The sequence below is a fragment of the Ischnura elegans genome, chromosome X (assembly GCF_921293095.1).
Source record: "Ischnura elegans chromosome X, ioIscEleg1.1, whole genome shotgun sequence".
NCBI classification, from domain to species: domain Eukaryota; kingdom Metazoa; phylum Arthropoda; class Insecta; order Odonata; family Coenagrionidae; genus Ischnura; species Ischnura elegans.
Genome location: NC_060259.1, coordinates 42,380,212 through 42,403,556, shown reverse-complemented (window position 1 = coordinate 42,403,556; position 23,345 = coordinate 42,380,212). Strand labels below are relative to the sequence as shown.

At 40.8% G+C, this 23,345-nt stretch overlaps 1 protein-coding gene across 2 annotated transcripts in view; it reads right to left on the bottom strand.

Moving 5' to 3' along the window:
* LOC124171003 (actin, cytoplasmic-like) overlaps positions 1-23,345 on the bottom strand; it is a 121,393-nt gene that overhangs the window by 59,418 nt on the left and 38,630 nt on the right. Inside the window, exons 2-3 of one of the 2 annotated variants that reach the window (XM_046550119.1) lie at positions 4,958-5,116; positions 2,816-2,962 (exon numbers count right to left, since the gene is read on the bottom strand). In XM_046550119.1, coding sequence (XP_046406075.1) covers positions 2,816-2,962; positions 4,958-5,116 — 306 coding nt within the window. The remainder of the gene's footprint in view (positions 1-2,815; positions 2,963-4,957; positions 5,117-23,345) is intronic. The other variant, XM_046550120.1, reaches the window with a different exon arrangement.

Genomic DNA, 23,345 nt, shown 5'->3' with positions numbered 1-23,345 from the left:
TAGGCTTCATCATAATCAACCGTAAAAAAATAGCATCACCGAGTATCCTGCCCTAACGGCCACTTTTCACTGAAAAAGACTATTACCCATAGGAGAAATATTAATCCCACTTCTTTTACACGGAAAACGCCTTCAAAAGCCAATGCATATCCTTTCCCGACTTAATTCGATAAAAAAGTCAACAATATACATTATAATATCATTTGGGATTTACTCTCTTCTAATCCATAAAATCTACTTTGCATATGTCGTCTAAAGAGCGCTCAAAATATTACAATAAAGAACGGTCGACCCTCCATGCAATGCAACCAGTATTCGCGATTATTGCAATTCCAAATATTCGTGAAATAAAAACTAACGCCCTAAACCGATAAGCATGTAAGTTTTAGTACTAAAATTAATTAATAGTTCATTTTATATCTAATCATGCGTGAAAACCTCGTATCTCTCACCTCGATTAAGCGGCCATCATCTCAAGCGGCCACTTCCCTTCAATCCCTTCGGTGATCACGTAAGACAGGTTCACCCAACTCTCATCCATTGAGGGTGACATAATCATGCAAACAGTAAAATACATGTGGCTGGTTTTTTCGAACTCTATGCGAATTTTCCAACAGCTTTCAATGACAGCCGTTGATGGCAGAAGGAGGGATTACATTTCGGGAGGCATGGGGAAGCCCCATTTCGGGAGGCCCCCTTTCCCTTAATTGTACCCCTCCAATAGTAAACCCCCTTGAAAAAAAATTTTCAGGCTAGACACTCGCTCTCAAAATTCATGCGTCATATATATTCGTACGGCTGTGGCGCGTTTTGCGTCATAAATATTCGCGTTTATGCCAACAACGGTAGGTTGTTAGCATGATATTGACAAGGAAAAACTAATGGCACAACGTCTCTCACGCCTAGCGCAAATTGGAAGTGAGGCCTTAAAAGAGTCGGTTAACACACCCTTTCCCACATTCCCCGGGATTCTTTTAATGAAATCTGATTCCCACTCTGTTCCTCATGGATTTCTAGAGCGCGAGAAGTGTCGAGTGAAGGTGACTCCTAATTACTTAACAATTCTCCGAATTTGATCATGGACTCTACTTCATTCGTAACTGAGGTAGAGTGGGAATGGTTATGATAAAAAGCATCTTTAAAAAAATTCAGCGTTTATTTTTCTATTTTGCGGAAGCTTATTAAAAAATATAAAAAGCAAGTTCAACTGCACATAAATAAACTAGGAATCGCTTTGATGAGATGAAATCAGATGAACTGTAAAACGGCATCCATTATTCCGTGCTATGCTAAAATGTTAGTATGCAAAGGGGGCCACCAGGCACTAATCACCCTAGCTTAAATACAAAAATACAATATTCTATTTTTCTTAATTTCAAAATATCACGAAATATAACATACGGAAAATATTTAAATGGCATCCCGAAGGATCATATACAAATATATCGATTATTTCACTCCACGTAATTATTGCCTAACACGAAAAAAACTGAAGTTTTCTGGAAATATGATCGAAGAGAATACTTGGTTTTTTCTGCTGCAAAATTTCGGAAGTGGGAATGACCTTTTAATTAAATAATTAAAACAACTTGTCTGTTTCCACACTATTTTATTTTTACCAACCATGGTTTCGGCAGCTTGTTCCATTGTCAAGGCACAAGCTGCCGAAACCATGGTCGGTAAAAATAAAATAGTGTGGAAACAGACAAGTTGTTTTAATAAGCTATATATCAAAGATTTCCACCGCATCACGCCGGACACTGTATCTTTTAAATAATTAACAATGAATTTGCTGTAATATACAACTGTTAACGAGCCAGGAACAGAGAATTTCTGCCTATCAAAACCAAGCACTCACTAATTAAATAAAAGCTATCCACGAAGCTCACCCTGGCATCAAGGCCGTAGAAAGCAGGGGGTGCCTCGGGGTAAGTCCTCTCCAAATGCTTAGGAGATAGTTCTAAGGGTTCCTCTCCTACTGAACCCCCTGGATATGTTTTCTGCTTATATTCTATCCTAGCATGAGAGAAATTCCAAGCATGAGCATCTAAAAGTGAGTCTGTAGAAATTCGTAACTTTCCATCACAGAGAGGAGAAAAATTCAGCGTGTTTCCCACTACAAAGACGATTAGCGAAAACCATAGCCCACACGCAGCACACCATTAAGGTCAAAGATCGATGCTTAAGAGTGGTTGTTAGCAGAAAGAGCGCGCGATCACCACTACATACATGGTGGACCAGTCACTAGATGGTAGGGGCAATGGTAGAAGATTCCCGGGTCCAAATCCCGAGTGAAGCCTCCGAACACTCAAAAGCAAACATTCTCAAAGGGCGAGGTGCCTCAGGGAATGGTTTTCCCCCTCCTTTACCCTGAATTAGTGAAATTGAACACCTGTAGCTTAATCTGGGACGCGCTCTACCCTCATCAATCCATACCAATTTTCGGGTTAAATCACCGAGTGATTGATACAATACACATCCAGTCAGATCTCTCGGGTCTCCTACCGGGTAGTATCTAGGGGCTCATTGGCACCGACGAGACTCCAATGTCCGAAGATGTAGTCCGCCATCAAATTTAAGGTGGATGCGAGAATACGTTACCAATTCAGTCGGTGCCAATCAACGTTCGATGCCGTTAAGAAAACCGAGAACTCTTCCTACAGTAAAATCAGCGGGAAAACCTGAAATCCTTCATTAGACACACCGAAATCCTCCATCATGCACACCATTTCGATCATTATTCGTAAGGCAATATAAATTTTCACAATTTCCCAAAATAAGAGCCACTCAAATGCACAGCCTCGACTCTCCTTACCGTGGTTTTGAGTCTTGGCTTGAGCTGCAGCAGCCAGGGTGGCGCTGAGGAGGGTGGCAGACGGGGCTGAATTGGCCACCGGCACGCGGTCCTGCTCCGCCCCGCTGCACCGGTCCTCCTCCGAGTCCTCAAGGATCACCTCCAGACCTGCAAGCGGACGCATTCGCATCAAGCAACCACTCACGAACTCGGAACTACGAGAAGTCCCCGTGGTCACGTAGATATTCGCTCAAAGCCCGAAAGGTAGCACGAAAAAGATAACTCCTAAAGCCCAACAAAATTCATAAATATGAGAATAAGATTCCTGTAGACCACTCAATTGTCAATGCAATACAATCATATACTGAAAAGCTACTTAAAACATTTTTTGAGTTCGTTCACTCAGACTCGAAATCACGAATCATCAAAAGAATGGGCTCATTCACCAATTTTTTAATTTCCGATAATCCGAGTTTAAAAAATAGAGGCTCGTATTTTTCCGTTCAACCATCCGTCACCTACGCTTCATGTTATTCGCAGCGACGAAGCGATGGCCTTAACATTCCGTAACTCTCGCTGAAAATAGGCGTCTCTAAGTACCCAAGGAACACTTCTAATTACAAGGATTTTCTAACAACGGAGTTGTGGACATTGTGCCAGTCGAGGACTAATTGTAAAGCCTCGTCGCAGAGGCAGGAATTACTGACCATGATTACTATAGGAGGCGAGTCGGAAGCCATCCTGCAGCTAAAAGGGTGTTTGCACGAAAAAAAAACTTGATATAAGCACCCAAAAGTAAACTGACCGAACGACCGGAGACTGGTAATTACGTCTTGCTGACTGCCCTATGTACCCGAGCTATATTAGTTCTCCGTAGACGCAAAACATGAAGAAAATGTAAGCTATGGTGCTTTCAGGCCAATGTGGTGTGACGTGCTAGCAAATGAAGTGCAACATTTCACTTTTTTCTATTTAATGAGACTAACAGTTTCGATACATTATCATTTTTAAAATACTACATTTATACGATTTTTAGGCTTGAATATGATAGAGAAATTTCAGATAAATATTCAGACTTGAATATGATGCAGACAAATAATTGAAAATGATATTGAAACCTGGAAATTGTATATTTCAAATGAAATTCCAGACTTGAAAATATTAATACCGATACAGACCAAAGAAGTGTATCAAAGCCAGAAAGACTTTCTCTCTCATAGAAAGTAAAAAGAGAGGAAAATTTCAGTCTACCCGCCAACATATTACGAGAAAAGTACTTCGCACTAGGATACAACCTCATTCACATCAACATGTGCAACTAATATCCGATCCATCAAGATCCATTCAAGACCCACGGAGGCCATTCATTATCGCCCCCGGAAAGGAGCGGGGGTTCCTCTCCGGAAAAGCGTTACACCCAGCTCTCTAACATCTGCCACCCAGCCGGGTCCTCTAACATCCGCATGAAACCACTGTTCTACGCCCTGACCATCTCCATGTAGATTTGGCAGGGAGCTAGCACCTCTCAACGGAAGTGCGCTGCACCCTTGCTGCCTGATCACGAAAAACACAGGAAATTCTATAAACCGGATGGAAGCTAAAAGTAAACGCTATGTTCACGCGCCGGCTCATTATCACTGGAGCACACACTGAAGAGAGAAAAAGAGGCACTGCTTCGCACTCGTTAAGCCGCACTTAGGATGCGGGAAAGCTCATGGGATCCGGCGCGCAAGTATTTCATCGGAGAACTAAATGACGACCAAAAGAAAGGGGCGCGATTGGTAAAAATTTTCAACATGATAACAGAGAGCACCACAGAGCTTTTACAGGAATTAGGCTGGAAGCTACTGGAAATGGAGGCTACGGGCTCGGCTTATATTGCTTGAGTATTTAAGAGCAAATATCTTTCAGAGCGCTACGGAGAATCTTAGAACTGTACAATATTTCCAATTCATACAGAAACGATAAAGTAAGATATATATTTTACTGAATATATAGGCATAGGACTTCGTCTTTCTCTTGAATAATAAAGGATAAATTTAACACATGGTAAAGATAAAAAACAATTAAAAAGTTACTGAAGTGGCAGAATTTACCAAGTTTCTACGGAACGGATTTGAGCCTCCTCTATGAGGTCCTCTAAGTGATAATATACCTACTCACCTTGGTCCAAACCGTCACTATCTCTCCCGTCTTGGTCATCGTTGAAACCGTCGCCGTACGTGCGGCCTTCCGGCGTATCTTCCAAAGCCCCGAGTTCTCCATATTCCGCCTTACCATATTCGCCGCTGTCGTCACTTCCGCCTTCGTTACTGCTATATTCTGTGGAATAGAGTAATTAAAAACCGATTACAGACGATATTCTTAACAAAATAATGGGAGCACTGATAAATCAATTTCAATCACCATTCACTCAGTTTTTATCACGATTCAGATGGAGTTTGATAAAAGAACGGATACTTATTTAACCGTTTCTCCATCCGTCGCTCGGTTTTCGAGTTATCGGCGGCGATACATTGGAAGTGCCAAGGACGGGCGCAGGCTCTAATGCACCAATAACTCCTCTCCATGGCTACGCACAGTCACAAAGGGCACGACCCGCATTTCACCTTTCCTTTTTTCACAATTGTGAATTACTCCCTCGTTAACTTTGTAAATACATGTCCGTACATTGTTAATAAATACTACTTGCGCAATATTATATTCAAAATAAAGTTTATTATTTTTTTATCACACTCCAACAAAGTGGAACCAAATTTGAATGAAATACCGTTAAAATAAACGTCATTCTCCGCAACTCCTATTTTTTTTTAATGTCTCACTAATTTGACTGGTTTACATATCCGATCCATCTCAAATGGGTGATTTTTCAGGGTCTCACACGAAACAGCAAACTGTTAGCTCAGGCGGCATGTTACACAAATGTGACTTCTCAATTTTTTGAATAAGTGGCTTTCAGTTACTTTTTGGACGATAAGTTAATTCGATGATTTTATTTTGGGATGTTCGAAGGCTTCAGCCGGGATTTGAACCCGGGCATCAAACGCTTTAGTCAAACGCTCCACCCACGAGATTACCACGCTCCCCATTGGTCCAAGTATATATCTGTATTTTAATGCAACATTAATCAACGCCTTTCTCAAGATTTCATCACCCTTGAGAGAATAGGGTGGTTTCCTATTATTTTTTATTGCCTAAATCGAAGGATCATTACTCCTGGAGTACGTATTTCACGCTTTTAGATTTTTAAATGACGATATCTATTTTTCGCGATTAAATGAAAAGTGAAAAATTTCAAGCGCGCGAAAACGCGACGGCTAAGTATGAATGCTGCGAAAACTCCGTGTGACGTCGTTCTGGTTCCCGCGGCCGCAAGTGAGGTGACCTTGGGGCGAGGCTTTGAGCGCTGAGACGACGCAGGATGCTAGCAGGTAGCAGAGTACCCTGCTAGCTGGTAGCTCTTGGCTTAAATAAGGATTATTAATACCTTATCAAACGAAGAAAACTTTCCGACCTTAGCCAGTTTAATAAGTGATTATTAAGACAAGTTTCCCTGAGCTCTGTGCCTCATGCATGCATTGGTTTAGACGATGTAAAACTCCTATATTCTCGTATAGAAACTAGGTCCCTGTGACGTCACGTGGAGTAGCATCGCATGGGCGCCAATCTGACCTTTTTCAAATGAGGATAAAATTGACCGTTGCCATTCGTCTAAACCGGTATTTCTAAAATCAAATAATTTGTATATTATAAACACACTAATGGTGGGTAACGAATCGCAATCAATGTCTTTCGTTTTCTTTGATGAAGGAAACTACCCTATTGGCGTGATACTCTTCGTCCCTTTGTTTAAATTTAATGCTCCACGAAATCCCTGAATGTACGCGTCTTAAAAAGTAAATTGAAATTCTTCAAGACTGGAACTTCGGATATCTATTAGCTATGCAGCAACTCTTTCTTAAGAGGGCCGCCAATGGCACTCTAGTCTAATGCCAATCACAGTTGGGCAAAGATCGTGATATATTTAACCTAAAATTAGAACTACGAGAGTTATCCTATTCCATATGAGAGGCATTACCATCTGGTGTGGTGTACCAAGTAGAAAGTCTCAAACAGTAAAAAATGAGAAAACTCATGCGCAAAAGAAGCATTGGGAAGTACTGGAAAAATATTTCATTAAAACAAACCGAAGGTGGGGAGATAATAGAATTCAGAGGACAAAACCGGCATATGATAATTTCATTCCAGGAGAAAGCATTGCTGGCATCATTTGAGGTCAGAGGATGAGGCAGCTTGAGCATTCATACCCAATGAGCCCCTAATAACCGTCCAGAATATTGATGAGTGAAGTCTAGGGGAAACTTAGAAGATGCTACACCGACAATAAAAAAAGCTTAGGGCAGGCTGTGCAAAATGCTCACACCCTGCGGAGTTCTCTACAAGTGGCTCGCAAGGTACCATGTACACAATGGTGTTACAGCAAACGCGTCGAGAGCATGCACTAAGTTTTAATGACCTCGATCGTAGGTGTTTCTTTATCCCACATTTCATCGCCCTTGATAAAATTTGGCGTGATACTCAGTGAATAAATTATAATACACCATGGAAAGCACTGCCGGTACGTACCAACCGAAGTAAATTGAAATTACTTCAAGATCGGAACTTCAGATACCTTACCTCATTCTTCTCGGATTAACCTCGTCACTCTCCCTGAAAGACTCTCCATCGATTACTTCGGCGAGCTTTCCCTTCCGTTCTGATTTCAAAATAAGAGTACAAATTGATTTTTCATCGGTATTCCATCAGAATAAATTTCTCCAATATTCCATCGAAGCAACACACCGGGAAAATAAGGTAAATTTGAAATATGGAGCGCGCGGATGACTAGTCTACGCCGCGGCTCCGACGCTAAAATACCAGAATATATTAAAGACTAGACGCATACTCAATATTGGATGGATACAATTTACATAATTTTCTTTAATCCTTCCACATTTGCGATCGAAATAAATTTTCTGGTACTACGAGCACGAAAAAAAATCAAGCTTTTAACGCTGAATCTCAATAATTTATATCCTGCACGAGGAATCAAGACTACAAGGAAACGGCATTTAAAAAATTAATTTTAGGAGCTGAAAGAACAAGAAATACTATATGTGCTTTTCTATTACATCTCCTTCATTTTTTGTCACTAATGACGTCAGGCACGTGTACCACTGTAAGATAGTTTAGCGGGGTGCCTTTATTGCTGCTGGAGCCCACCTGCGCGTCCCGTCACAATATCATCTCACTCAGATATTCATCCGAACCCGAGGGTTGGCTGGGATAGCTAAGAGTAGAGCTCACCCTATAGCCATAGAACTGACCAGTTTCTTCGATACATGCTAATTTCAAAATCAATATGTGATTTGCTCGACTAATAACTAATGTTAAATCGAGTACCGCGTTTGGAAGCTGCTGTGAACCAACAGACGCTATTTTCAAGTTATCAACTCCATAGTTACTCCAAGTATACCAGTGAAGAAGGGATACCACCTCCTCCCAACCTTCCCTTCCGATGGGAATTGGTATTTCACTTTGCAGATGAAACCACGATTGGGAGTAAAGCATTATTGTGGAATTAATCGAATTGATTTTTATTCTCTACTTCGCAGTACCGTAAAGTAAAGCCGCGCACGTTAAACTCTCTTCTGATCCCTCCACTCAGCTTCTACGACTGATTGGAGTGATATGGGATAGTTTTCCAAAGCAACTCACACTCGGAAAAACTGTTAAGCTCTGAATCCTCTGCCGGTAAAAGTTTCCCTTCAAAACAAATAACTTGATGTTCACATCTGGAGAGCGGGAAAGCAGCTTATTAAGCCTCTGCGCAGGTGCCCACCCGGCCATCGACTACACTAAACGACTCTTTACCACTCCATTGCATCAAAGCGCAAAAAATACGGCACGCAGGGAAATGCTTGTCCACGGATGAGAAAACTAATGACACCGACGCCTCCGACGGCAATTTACCCTTTCACCTCACTCATCCGTGGAATTCATCCATGTGAGATCGCGGCCATGGAAACAAGAGTCACTGCAATGGGAAGTTTAATCCAAGGAAAAAAAAGAGCGCTCAACGAGGCAGTGCATTAGCCGAAAGTTGTGGCCAACATTGAAATCAGGTGACTTCTCAATATTGCCGCTGATGTTAGAATAGCAAATGATAAAACCCTCAAAAATAGATACCATTCAAATCCTACCTATGCCTAATCCTGCCCATGAATTGTTAGCTGCCCTCCTTCGTGAGCTTTGCCTCTTAACTGGATAAATACCTCCCGTTCGACTAGTCTTTTATGGCAATGGATTACTCTTAAAACTTACACAATTGTCCTGAAATATTCTGGCTATAAACAGTGGGTTCTGGTCAACATTTTCATTCACGACAAATTTGAAGTTTTTACAACGTATTTTCTCTGGTGCGAAAGTTACACAATTGAGAAATAGGCAAATGTTGACAAAGGTCTTCTTCACCTACTCTGAACATTTCAAAAGGACAGATAAAGTATTGAGTTATCATTATTAATAAAAAGTACAGCATAAGACGGGCTGAGAGGGAGGGATGCATCCTCCTTGTGTATAAATACCGGAGAAAAAAACTTGGCTCAACATTAACCCCTGATGACGATGACGGACTTAGTCATGGAAACGTTGGGAACTACAACCCGATACGACACCCGGTGGGAAACCCGAGAAATATTCCTGCAGTCGATTCAGTGGCAAAAAATTGAACCCATGCATTCGAAAAGAGAGTATGTCCTTTCCACCAATTTTTGAGACAAACCACTACGTTCAACTCCAAAGCTATCAAACATATCACTCTATGAATAGATAATTCATTCTATGTGCACGTACTACCCATTGCAGAAATAATTCGAAGCATCAATTTCCGTACCGCCAGAAAAAAATTTCAATCCAAGTTCCTGTCAAGAGGACTTTTCGGAAATTATGCCTTCAACGCTACCAACGGCATTAGCAAATCACAAGTTTTCCAAGTCACGGAAAGGTCAAGAGGAGCGGTGCGGGATTACGCGAATTCAATGATTTTCTTATCCAATCCGGACTACATGCGAAGAAGCAAAAAGTTGCGCTTTCCCTCCTTACTTTGAGGTTTTTATACGTTAGCGTTCAGTACGACTTGTACGTCGCAACTCAAGGACTTAAAAGATAAGAGTAAACAAATGGCAACGCCTTAGTATGATTGTAAGTATTATGCGGTGTATTTAAAACCTTTAAAACGCTCTTTTATCATAGCTATACGCCAATTTAAATAATACAAATTTATGACAAAGGTGTATAAAATCCTAAGCATACAATTAAAACGCCTTATTAACGGTACTGTGAATATTAGATAGTAAACTCCAATCAAAGTTTGCCTGTAATTAAAATACAAATAAAATACTTGAGAAAACTCTGAGGTACAATATTGAAACTTAAGATGTATAACATATAAAACAGAAGGCATCTAACCGGAACTTCCACGTCAGCACCTATTACCCGTGGATTCAAAACGTTGACCGGACAGCAATGGGAACAACCACCTTCAAACGAAGAAATATTCATCGCAAATACTTCACGGACATTAATCTTTCAAACGAGCCATCCTTTACTCGGTTCAATGCTTCCAAGGCGCCCCGGAGAAATCTATTCAAATGAAATATCAATAAAAAAATTATTTAGTACTTTTAAAAATCAGAACGGAAGGGAAAGCATGCAATGTAATCGATGGAACGACTTTCAAAATGAATAACAAAGTGCGTCTGAGAGTAATCTGAGAAAGCAAAGATAATCCGTTTTTAAATTTACTTCAACTTACTTAGATTGAAGCATTCTTTCAGGCGTGATGCGGTAAACGGTAGAACAGGTAAACGATCAATGAACAAACGAAGGTTCAAATAAAGGAGAAGAGTGTGACTGCGTAGGTTTCCGCGGTGTCGAGGTTCCAAAATCTCCATTATTCCGGTGCTACCGCGTCTGGTTGTTTCTTGATGACAATAGTTTCGCTAGCACTTCTGCTAGCAAGGCCGTAGCCAGAAAATATTTTCGCGGGGGTTTATGGAATAGTAGACAAACATAAAATTATTTTATAAGATAAATAAAATAGCGTTTACGGTTAAATATACATATTTATGATAAACCCTTCAAGGAAAATATAAAAATATTATTATAAAATTGATTTTAGCCTTCTAGCTTTCTTTGCAGCGAACAAATGAATTAACTCCTCGGTGTCGATGTCAATTCTGCGGTCGCTCAGGAGGCTCATAAGTCACTCACCTCTCTACTAATTCACAGCGCTATTATTTCACACTGCACTACAAATTCGCTTAGATAATTATTGACTTAAGTCGCATTGGACTACTAGATGTCCCTGCGCCGCTATATAATTTCGTCGTGTGAGCCCCAAGCGAGCATAAAGTATCTATTTAATTTTTTTCATTTCGGGGGGCATCAATCCCCCTTGATTCCCCCCCTGGCTACGGCCTTGGCTGCTAGCATCTTCGACCTGAAGATGCTAGCAGCAGTGCTAGCGAAACTGACGCGGTAGCACCGGAAGAATGGAGATTTTAAAAGGAGAAGAGTCTTTAAGAGTGGGATACTAGGCTGGGGTGTTTATCCTCAGAATAAAATACGGCGTTACAGTGGCGTAACTAAGGTGGAGTATGAGGGGATAGATCCCCCAAAGCTTCAGAGAAATGATAAAATATTTAAAACTATTATCTAGTTTTGACATATTATAACTGCATCTGCTTAAAATTAATTTTTAGCACCAAAATTATGTAAAATGTATTTCCAGGCATGTCATTTTCCAAAAATTTTCCGGACCTCCCGTTAACTGGGGGAGGGTCGCCCCCAGGCCATCCTATCCCCCCAAAGCACATTCCTAGCTACACCATTGCGGCGTTGGATAATACTATAACTCTACCTAAACAAGCGAAAATAATGAATTTATTCCGCCTTTCTCACGAATCATCAACATACTCTAATTACAAATACTTATTTTAATAAGGCAATGAGATCACAAATAAAAGGATTATGGAAACATTAGACATTTTTCATTGATGAAAAAACTATCGTCAGGGATGCTTTTCCCAGGCCAGATTTAATACAGACAAATTTAATATAGATGTGGTAGCATTTTATTTCAGCTTTTCAATTTTCATCCACCAAAGAGCATAAATTCAATCACTGGTCCATATCTCTGGACCGGATGCTAATAGGTTCTCCTCGAAATTTACGAAAGAATTGCTGCAGAGACATTTTTCATATAATAGCGTTCACAAATACACGTTCGAAATAACGTAAAGCTATAGGGATGAAGGGGAAAAGGGACTGCAGCGTCGGAAGTTGCAAACGAATAACTGACACATAAATTTCCACTCATAGGAAACATAGCTAACATGAACGGACAGATTACTGGCGAACGCAACTGTAACTTGGGCACCCCTGCCTAATGAGTATAACAAAATAAATATACTTAATTTTTTTCAATTTAAATAACTAGGAGGGCCCCAGAGCATTTTGTCTTGGAAAAAGATGGCTTCGTGGTGAAACTAGTAGCACATGTATCTGGAATTTGGGAGATTCGGGTTCGTATCTGGGTTAAGGCCAATTCTTTTAGCAGGCTGAATTTCATACTTGGTGTGAATTACCTAAGTAAACACGAGTACTCAGATGCAATATACTAAGAGGAAATCTAGAGCCACAACCAGGGGAATCGCCGTAGTTTTCACTCCAGATAATTGTTTATTATTGATATTTACTGTATTAGATTACTTAACGTTTTATTTCAACTCTTTAGCATTAACACATATTCTGGAAACAGTATTCCTAAAGTAGTTACCAGATTCTTGATTAAATGTTTTCCGAGAGAATTCATACTCAAGAATAGGATAGTTTCCTTCATCAAAGAAAACGAAATGCATTGATTGCTATTCGTTACCCACCATTAGGGGTTTCATAATATACAAATAATTTGGTTTTAGAAATCCCAGTTTAGACGAATGGCAATGGTCAATTTTAACCTCATTTGAAAAAGGCCAGATTGGCGCCCATGCGATTCCACTCCACGTGACGTCACAGGGACCTAGTTTCTATACGAGAATATAGGAGTTTTACATCGTCTAAACCAATGCATGCATGAGGCACAGAGCTCAGGGAAACTTGTCTTAATAATCACTTATTAAAATTGTCTAAGGTCGGAAAGTTTCCTTCGTTTGATAGGGTATTAATAATCCATATTTAAGCCAAGCGCTACCTGCTAGCAGGGTACTCTGCTACCTGATAACAGCCTGCGTCGTATCAGCGCTCAAGCCTCGCCTCAAGGTCACCTCACAGGGCGGCAGCGGGAACCAGAAGTACGTAACGCGGACTTTTCCCATCATTCCTACTTAGCCGTCGCGTTTTCGCGCTTGAAAATTTTCACTTTTCGTTTAATCGCGAAAAATAGATATCATCATTCGAAAGTCTAAGAGCGTGAAATGCCTACTCCAGGAGTAATAATTTTTCGATTTAGGCAATAAAATAATTATAGGAAACCACCCTATTCTCTTAAACACGAAAATTTTCAAACGCAACATAATACAAACACGTTGCCAACCAATAGCAATCAACCGCTCGTGACGACAACCGATCGGAACAATCCTCGCGGCAGAGGCTTCTCACATATCCAGATCGAGTTCCCATATTGTCCGAAATGCGATTTGATCCGGTGGAGAGGGCGGCGCCCGCCTTTCGCTTAATGGGGAGAGGCCATTGCCCCGGCCCACAATCACACTCCCACGCACACTACCTATTGGAGAGGAACAGACGAAAAATACTACGATGGCAGTGAGGATTTCATTCAGAACACTATATTTGAGCACCGTAGCCATCACAAGAAAATCAGTACGAACGGCACATCGGCATTAAGCTTTAGATGTAGTGCTAAAACCATTTCAATGTTCACTACAAGATTCAAAAGACTTATGGAAGACATAATGATCCGTCAAATAATTTTTAACTTATTTTATGTTCTAAGTTGACCTCTTCAGGAAAATAACATGAGAATATTTCACTAAGTTTTTCATGATTAGCTCTACCGCGAGCGTGTCTATCTCCAACTCATGGTCAAAAAATAATTATTAAAAAACTTTCGGTTATCACATTCTCTTTAACCTATTTCCAAATATAAACTATTTCGCCAATTTAACTGATAATATTACACTCAGTTTTGTTTAATCTTCTTCTCGATACTATTTCAGCAACTCACAACTTGCCTACTCACTACTTACAGCATTAGTTAAACCGATTCTCGCTCAAAATTTGAGACGGCGCACCAATACCTAAAAAAGTAGTTACCATATGCCCTAAGCGGAAACCTTGGGTCAAACGACTCGAGAATAATACACTCTATCATTAATCATAAACTTGATACCTTTTCAGTGCCTAATAACTCAAATTCCGACGTTTCTGGTTCAAAATTATGATAAAAAATATGTAAAAATTAAAAGCTACGTCAACACGCAAGTTAAAACCTTTCCCTAATCAGAATGCTTTCTAAAAATGACTCGGAAAAATTATCTTCAGTTTTGAAATTATGTACTGGTTTCGTGCACATAAGCTACGCATCTTCACTCACGTCAACATCCACCCTAAAGAAAAGCTGTTTTTGATCACAAAACGGAAACCGTAAAACCGTTGATCATGAAAGAATGCGGAAGAGTTATTGTAACTTCCCTCTCCGCAACAGTGATCACTCCAAGAAAAAAGCGCAAGGAAAAGGCGGCGCTAAGGCATGGAGCGGTATATCAAAGAAAAGATGCTATCGCAAGAGTTCTTGGCGTTCAAAATTATCGCCTGCATTTCTTGCATTAAAATTTACAAATGCACCCCAAAGAGACATACCGCTTCAACAGAAATGTAGATATTATTTTCTTCAGTGTTCCACGAGGAAGACTGTAAAAAAATATACTGTGAAACACAATTATGAGATTGATATTAAGTAAAAAAGAGGCACCTCTCCCTTAATAACCCAAATATACGTAGACAATTTTGAGCTGAAAAAACAGTCACCAAATACTGCCAGGCAAATTATAAACGACCCCGTAAGCTCCAATTATAAGGTATAAAATTGGACCGTGGTAGGTGCTCGTAAACCCCTTTAAGGTGGAAGTAGGTATGCAAATAGACCCAACAATACTGCCGCGAAAGCTGGAAATGCAGCACACGCACCTTCGCCTGGAGAAGATACAATTGGCCACGAGGAAATGAGAATGGACGTGCAGCTGGAATCCGCATTGAATGCGGGTGGAACTGGGTCAAGGCGATGGCGGCAAAAAGAGTGCGAGGAAGATCCGCCGCGTGGCGGGGCCGCAGCCAATCGGCGCGCACCCTCCCACACCGCCCCATTCACTCGCTCCATTCAGTTAGGGGGCACGCACGCAAACCATCCGATGAGCACTTCAGGACTTTCCACCATCAAGCGAAGCAAATGTAATCAAATACTTCTAAGTACTCCAAATATTTCTAAATATTTTCTCCAAAGTGCATCCCATGGGCTGTATTTCCAAGGTATCGGCTTTCCAAGGAACACTTACTGAAACTTTTATGTAAAAAATCAAAGTTTTCCATAGCTCCCAACTGAATAGTTGGCTTGAGCGTAATAAAATAACTTGGTATACTAATACAAAATATATACTTAGACAATGAAATTGATTTCAGGCGCGCCGAAATACATAAATCATGATAAAAAATCTTTTTTATGTTGTCAGCAAAACATGCTGTGGTTAAAAAATAGAACCAAGGTCGGCTCAAGCAGATGGATAAAGTCTTAGTTTAAAAATATATTCCTGGAAATGGCGTCATTCAATACACCCTAATTATACTTTTGAAGGATATCATATTTGAGAGCTGTGCTTATAGATATAAAAAAACACGCGAAATTGAAGATAGAAAAATGGAGAATTGCTTTCTCTTAGTTTTGAAGTTATGAAGCAACCTCCTTATCCTGAAGGATATAGTCTGTGTTGCCGGCGATATACAAGACATAAAAAATTAAGGATCCTGAACTTGACCTGAATCCTGAACTGAAATTTCTAATCGTGAAGTTACTCCAGAACTTAAAAGAATCTATGGAAAGTGCTTGTGATGACGGCAACAGAAATGGAAACTTAATGGATTAAGATAAATAAAAAAGAATTCAAAATGCTTGAATTTCCAGCAACATAGCAGTAACATCGAAGAACCAAGCCCAAAAATAATTTCAAACATGATTGACCAAGTCTATTTAAAGTTTTTCCAGCTATGACAAGCAATGACAAAGGTTCATGGAAAGCTTAAGGAAATTGAACTACGCTTGGAAGGGACTCTGAAGGCGAATAGCCGATAAAGCATTATAAAGAGAGTTGTGAGTTTGTTGCATAAACCAGAATGGACACCATAGTCTGAATGACTCGGCGCGACAGTTAAAATTCCAATTAATCTTTTAAGTAAATTGCAATGAAATATCTTCAGATAACATCAAAGACATTTCAAAGACTCGAATCACCACTGAAGATTAAAAGATGATGACAAAATCCGGAACATACATATAGTCAAGACTGAACAGCTTAAAAATTTCAATTTCTCCGCGAGAGGTGAAAGACACCACCGTTGAACTCGCCGCAACATGAAACCTGGTCTGTCGTCAAGTACTGTAGTTATTTAGTTGATTTACTACGAAATTGTTACCGAATGATGTTCCTAATGGTACTGTTAGGTTGATATGTACATTATTCCGTTTATTAGAGCCCTTATTGGCAAGATAAATGATACCTGGGCCGAGATACTTCAGCAGCGGAAAGAATGGCGCATTCTTGATGAGAACCAGCCCCTGCCACATAATTGCACGTGTCATTGTGGTTGCACCTATAACTATGCACTTGTAGTTAGTACACTTCACATCAAAAAAACCCTTATCCTTAAGGTGGCTCCCAGGGTACCATGTATTAGATAGAGATCACTACTAATAGATGTAAGGTAATGCAAAAATTAAGGACGAAAGAGAAGACAAAATACTTTACCAGACAGAGAGATGCAAGACTCTGAGAGTGAATAGATCGCAAGCAGCAAAAAAGAATACGCCAAGGTAAAATGCATTCATAAGAAGCAAAAATGCCAAATTTAAACAAAATATAATTACCCAACCAGAATAGTGCGCGCAACTTTCGTGAAGTGCTGTACAACATGAAAAATGACTAAGGGATCGCAAAGGCGTAATAGAAAAGAAAAGACATAATAATCTTCATCATATACTGTTATCAATGGAAAATAACACAAATATTTTCCGAATTGGAAACGAGACGTATCAAATAGCACTGAAAATAAAATAATACGAGAGGATATTATAATAAACATTTAATATGGAAAGGCTAAATTTGGAGGAATAACGAATCAGTAAGGAACATGTCAAGGTAGAGGAGGATAGAAGGCTAAAAACTGAAAACAGAGGGATAACAACTAAGATCAGGCGAAACGGGACATGCTACAGAAAAAGTGCATAAAGAAAAAGGCATTAGTAGGAGAAAGGGTAAAATGGAGGGCTGTTGTTAATCAATGTTATTAATTAGCATGACTCCATTGCTCTTATGATTTTAATAACAGATTGGACTTACATTCCTGCATTCATATCACTTTCTCTCCGCTAATCAATTAAGATTCCCGTACCTGAGGAAGTGAGAGTAAATTTGACCGCAAAATCAGGTAGTAAAAAATTAATAATCTACAGGTGCATACATCACCGTAGGGGAAACTCTGCCTCGGCAAAATCTTTGATTGTAATCCGCCGCACTTCACGAAGAGCATCATAGAATCACAACCATTAAAGGTTATTTGGGTTACTTCCGGAAAATTAAAGAGAAACATTGCACTTCTTAATTGCAGCCCACGTCTTAGGTAAATGTTTACTTTCACTACCTACCTCTCTAAGGGTGTTCCTGGAACATAAACGACAAACGATGTCCTCTTCACAATGCATCAGTATAGACGTAGCGCTCCAATGCACTCACAACTGCATCAAGGATCTTTATTTAATAATTTTAAGAAATGATAAACGCCACCATAAAAAATAATGTAATTTTCATGGATTATACTAACAGGGGCTAGGTCAGCGTTACGCCAGTTCTCGGTTGGTCCGGTCACGAAGAATCCAAACTGAGATCTTATCGCCACGATATGATAAGGACCAAACAATTGATCTTCTCTCCTGAAATCGTTTGCGCTGCTAAATAATGAAAAGAACGCATCCTTCCCGCAGGACCGGTTGTGTCATTTCTTGATTTCCCGCCAATTTATAGCTTACAATTTAATCTTTCATCTCGAAAGTTTCAGAGTACATTCGTTGGACCATAATAATTAACCAACAGTGTCCCTAACATGAAAATTCAATCGCAGTAACATTTTCATATTTGAGATACCTATACGTGATTATTAAGAAGGGTCAACTACAACTACCCTGACAATTTCAAGTTGATAGCCTAAGTTTTAGGCAATCAGTAAATCAAGAGACTTCGATAATGTGAACAATGCAACGTTGCAAGTAAAATTTATTTGTACTTTTTCATACGGAGCTTGGCCTGGCCCACTAGCGTCACACACATCATGAGTTCTCCTGTAACGCGCAGCATCCAATAACTAACTGAAATAAGTCATGAATGGGGCCCTCAGACAATACACAAGCAGTGCCCTTTCTCCGATCCATGTTAATTTAAGGACCAATTGCCAAAATGGTGAAGAAGGGCGTATCTATTTATTTGAACGACCGCAGTCCGGACATGAAGACAAAAGATGACTGGCTTGACGGGACGATGGGTCCCCTTTAAGGGTGTTCTATGCACCCGTGAACAAAAAGCTCCTCTGGCTTTTCAACGTCGCCAATTTCGAGTTTACCATCAATTGCACACTGCTCAGTTATCATAGAACGTTATAATGAATGACAGTTGTGAATCGAACATTTCTATCGTTAACATCTCACCTCATTAGTATTTGCACCAGAAATTAGCTTTGAGGAGACGCAAAAGAGAAGCAGAGTTTCTCTGGAGTGCAAAGTAGACAACCGAAACTAAATAATTATTTTCATTACCTCCTATAGTAATCCTTCTTCTTTATTTATATATATTATTATTAAATAAGCCAGAAAGAAGTGGTCTGAAGTGGAGCGAGGACTATAAAAGTTACCTTTCAAAGCCACTTTCACTCTTAAACCTGTACTTGAGTCCGTGATATATAGTTATGATGGCCAAGAATATCTTCCCACAGCCATGGAGAATCAGGGGAATAAGCTGGTGAGTTGGCCAGGCAGCTTCGTGGGTCCGCGTTCAACTCCCTGCGGTGGCAGAGATTTACCACAGATTGTCTGATACCGGGCTAATATTTCCTAGTGCAAGACCCCTCAAGATCAGCTTTCCGTCCGTCGAGTTGGACGTAAATTTGAGATCCCCGGGTCGAATTTAATTTTTATAAGAGTAGACTAATACCGTCATCAGGTCTCTCTCCACCCTTCCTTCCAAACCCTTCTTTTCGGCGCACATAGTGTAAGCTGTCGGTCACCTCCGCCGATTGATTCGACATACGGTATGAGCTGATTTTGCGCGCCCCATTTAATATTTCATATTTCACCAGTTTTATTGCCACTCACACTATGTCATCAACTCAGTAATTATACGCCGTATTTATAAACGAAACAAATCTAAAAACATTACAATGTTTACATTCGATGATACTCTTGAGACTGATTCCTCGTCCGCAAACAATGCCGATTCAATACACGTTCAAGGTCGTACCCAGGATCAAAACTAGGGGGGGCAAGCCATGGTTGTTCAAGTTATAGGTAAGACTTAAGCATGGAAAAGGTGAATGAAACCAACATTTTAATGAAACTGTAGCAGCTCTTTATTAGTTTTTAAAACTATTTGCTTAAAAAAAAATATTATTTTCCTCAAAGACATTCGCGATTTTTGCTTCCTCCTGCCCCTCGTTGGGTACACCCATGTACACGTTGGAATTCGCTTTACAATCGGCCCTTCGAAACGGATGTATATCGTAAAGCGAGGGTCTATTGCACCTACCTACCAACCCTATACTGTATCACAATCTCGATAGGGCTCGTTGGAAAGAGTAAAAGACTTCTGGGAGGAAGGTGGTGCGGAGGCGCGAATGTCCTTCACAAGCAAAACATTGTTAGAGACCTGAGCAATGCATTCTATTCTGCAATTTCTCCCCTTTTCCGCTGACGCAAGCGCCCTGGGGCAGGGGTGGGGTGTGCGGAGCGGCCTGGGTGCTCGCGGAGCAACGAGAGCGGCATTCCCATTGCGTGGATTCATGCGAAGCAATTAGCCAGCAGACGTCCCCCTGCGCAGGTCAGCGACCCCGACCGCAGTGTGCCGTTAACCCGTCACGGCACGGCGGCGGCGCGCGCAGGCGCCCACCACCTCCAACGCGCGCACCGACAGCCATAAACACTCCGCTTGAACCATGAAATCGATTCAATCCCGCACGATTGCCTTCAATTTCATATGAAATCCGAGCACTTATTGAAAATGGGTAGTCAGCTGGTAAGAGAATACAGTACGTGATGTAATGAATAAAGATAGGCTGTTGAATCGACAAACACATTCACGTTCCAATAATAATGCAAATGAAGGAGAACATATAATGGAACGAATTTAATAACGAACACAATAATAATTCTTTTACCAACACATTGTGGATGATGCACAGCAGGTACTTAAATGATCTGAATTTGAATCAGCATACCAAAAATATTACAAAAAATATTTCAAGCATATCGAAGTAATATTGCCGATGTGTAGATTAAATAATGTGTGTGAGCATTAAACGCTTTGCGTTCGACCAGCAACGACCGAAATAAACAGTAACATTTGTACTTTTTCATAGATTATTTAGTACCCTATAATTATAATTTTATGCGTGGGTAAAAAGTTAAAAACGATAAATATTTGTCATCAACAAATAACCTCATTGAAAGTCTACGGCCGAACCGTGGAGATAACAGTTTCCTCACCAAAACCTGAAACCGCCAAGGAAGGTGTAACGTCAGTTTCAGTGGACAAGGACTAGAGGAAGTCTGGGGTCCAGAGGGAGAAAGATGCGGCTGAGTGTAGAAATGGATGGAAGTAAGCGGAGAAGGCCTTGGTGGACTGCAGCGCCGAGATGAACAAAAGTATGATAACATGGTGCGGTACGGGCGATATCAAGGGTGCATTACCAAACTCCACACTGGTGTATGCCGCATGGCATATTGTTTTAAGGCCGTTTTCTGTCGTAGGCATTAAGCCAAAGTGAAAAATGAATTGTTTTAACAGACCTATGGCAGAAACGAATACTCAAATATATTAATAAGAGCAGAAAAATTTGCTCCTCTTCTAATGTAATTAATGTCAATCAAAGAGCTTTGGCTATTGAGAGACTTGGCAGCATCACAAGTTGGAGAATCTGGCGCTATTTCAGGGGATTTAGGGTCCGAACCCCGGTCAAAATAAATAATTGTTCCCCGGTGATATTTTCGCTCTTAGTCCAAATATAGATGGAATGAGTATTTTCCTAGGAGGGCCTGGACATCCTAATCCCTATAAAAATTGTTCTCGTTATATACCACTCAAATGTTTCGACTGAAAGATATGTAAACAATGCAAATGGGGTCTGCATGAAAGTTTGCCAACTTCCTAACCCCGCGCGGATCGAGCCAGGGTATCAGTGCGGTGGAACGATATTCTAACGATAACTATAAGGATGAGATTGAAACTGAAAAGAAAAGGCTAATGGTGCTTAAGATGCCAAGTTACCTACATTATTGCCTTCATTGGCGGGACCTGGCGGTACGGAAAATTTCTTTCTTTATATTTTTTTCATTATACTATTCAAAAGTCATTATCTCATAACGGTCTTTATGATCATTGTGTTTTGGTGATCAGGGCGGTCCACTAACACATCTAAAAGAGGGGGTCCCCAGATACTCTAACTATGTATGCTTCGTGAGACTTCAAAGTATGCTTTTCTAGTAGCTTATCGACATCTTAAATAATCGCTAATAGAGGCGCATCCCCCATTTCTTGATTTTCAGATATTTTCCTTACCAGGAAAGGTTGTGTCCTAGCCAAATATAAATCTCACTTGTTGGTAGATTAAAGACTCTTGAGATGCATAGTGACAATTTTACCTACAGCTAAAATTAAGATGCCACCCTCATTTTCCAAACCTTTTCTCCTGCTACTATTCTCGATTTCTTTGAGTTTTATTTTACTCGTTTACGGAGGATGCAGAGCCCTCCAGAACTCCCAAAGACGGATGCCTTGATGGCCATCATCATGTGCTGAATAAAACCTTGGTCGGTGGGATAATGAAAGAGATGGTGACGCACTATTGTGTCCAACCGAATACAGATATCAAAGGCGTCCGCGAAGTGAGAGCCAAATAGGAGTGGGCGCCGATAACAAGAATACGATGGCGGAGGCGTGCGACACTCGCCGGCGACCACCCCGATGATCTCTACAATAGGAGCGGTCTCGAATGATTTAAAATTGAATTCAAAGACTATGCATCCCAGAATTGAGCATATTAAGGTCATTCACAATCTTTTTTCGGCAATCTCGGCGACGCTGCCGAGGTGCGTACATGGGCCGTGTTTAGAGTTTCATGCTAGGGGTGCCAGCAGTCCTGCTGGGGGTTTAGGGAATATGGAATACCCCCAGTGAAACTCTCCAGTCTTTGGGGCCTTCCCCTGGAAAATTTGTTTAAATTAGCCTCTGTAAACAACATTTTAAGAACTATCTGAGACTAAAATTGATTTACACTTTCGATGTTTTTGCTTTCATTGTAGTTGAATGAACAGCTTTCGCTCTTTTTTGGACAAATTACCAAATAAGTTGTGGAGGCCAGGCTCTTCCTGCCCCCCCCCCCAAAAACTCCGCACACGGGCGCGGACTAGTTTCAGGTGCCGGTTGGGCCGCTGCGCCCAACTCTAATGCCCAAATGATTTCATCAATTAAATGAGATTGAAGTTAATCGCTAAGTGCCAGTGATTATAACTCAATACAGATATCAACGGCGCCCACAAAGTAAAGGCCAAAGCGCTTTCATCAATGAAACAAGAGACGAGAAAAGTAACCTTTTCATGACGTTCCCTGACAGGTGATCTCAACGCCCGATCCACGGAACGAGGCCTAGAGGAACGCCGAGGGACAAGGGCCCGAGCACCACCTTTGTAGCGCACACCGTCGATATCACCGAGCGTACATTCCTGCGCCACCAACTCCCGCATTCCCTGATATTGACCTCACCTCCCATGACGTAACAGTAAAAGAGCGCGTCACCCTCCCCCCCCCCCCACTCCAGCCATCCCATTCAGCCTCCATGGACCACGAGAAGGAGAACTCTCCTCGACACCTCAACGAGGGACAATATTTACCAGAGTCGACGCGTCAATACATTAAATCCGACTGGAAACGGTCAAACAAAATCTCCGGTATAAAAGGCTACA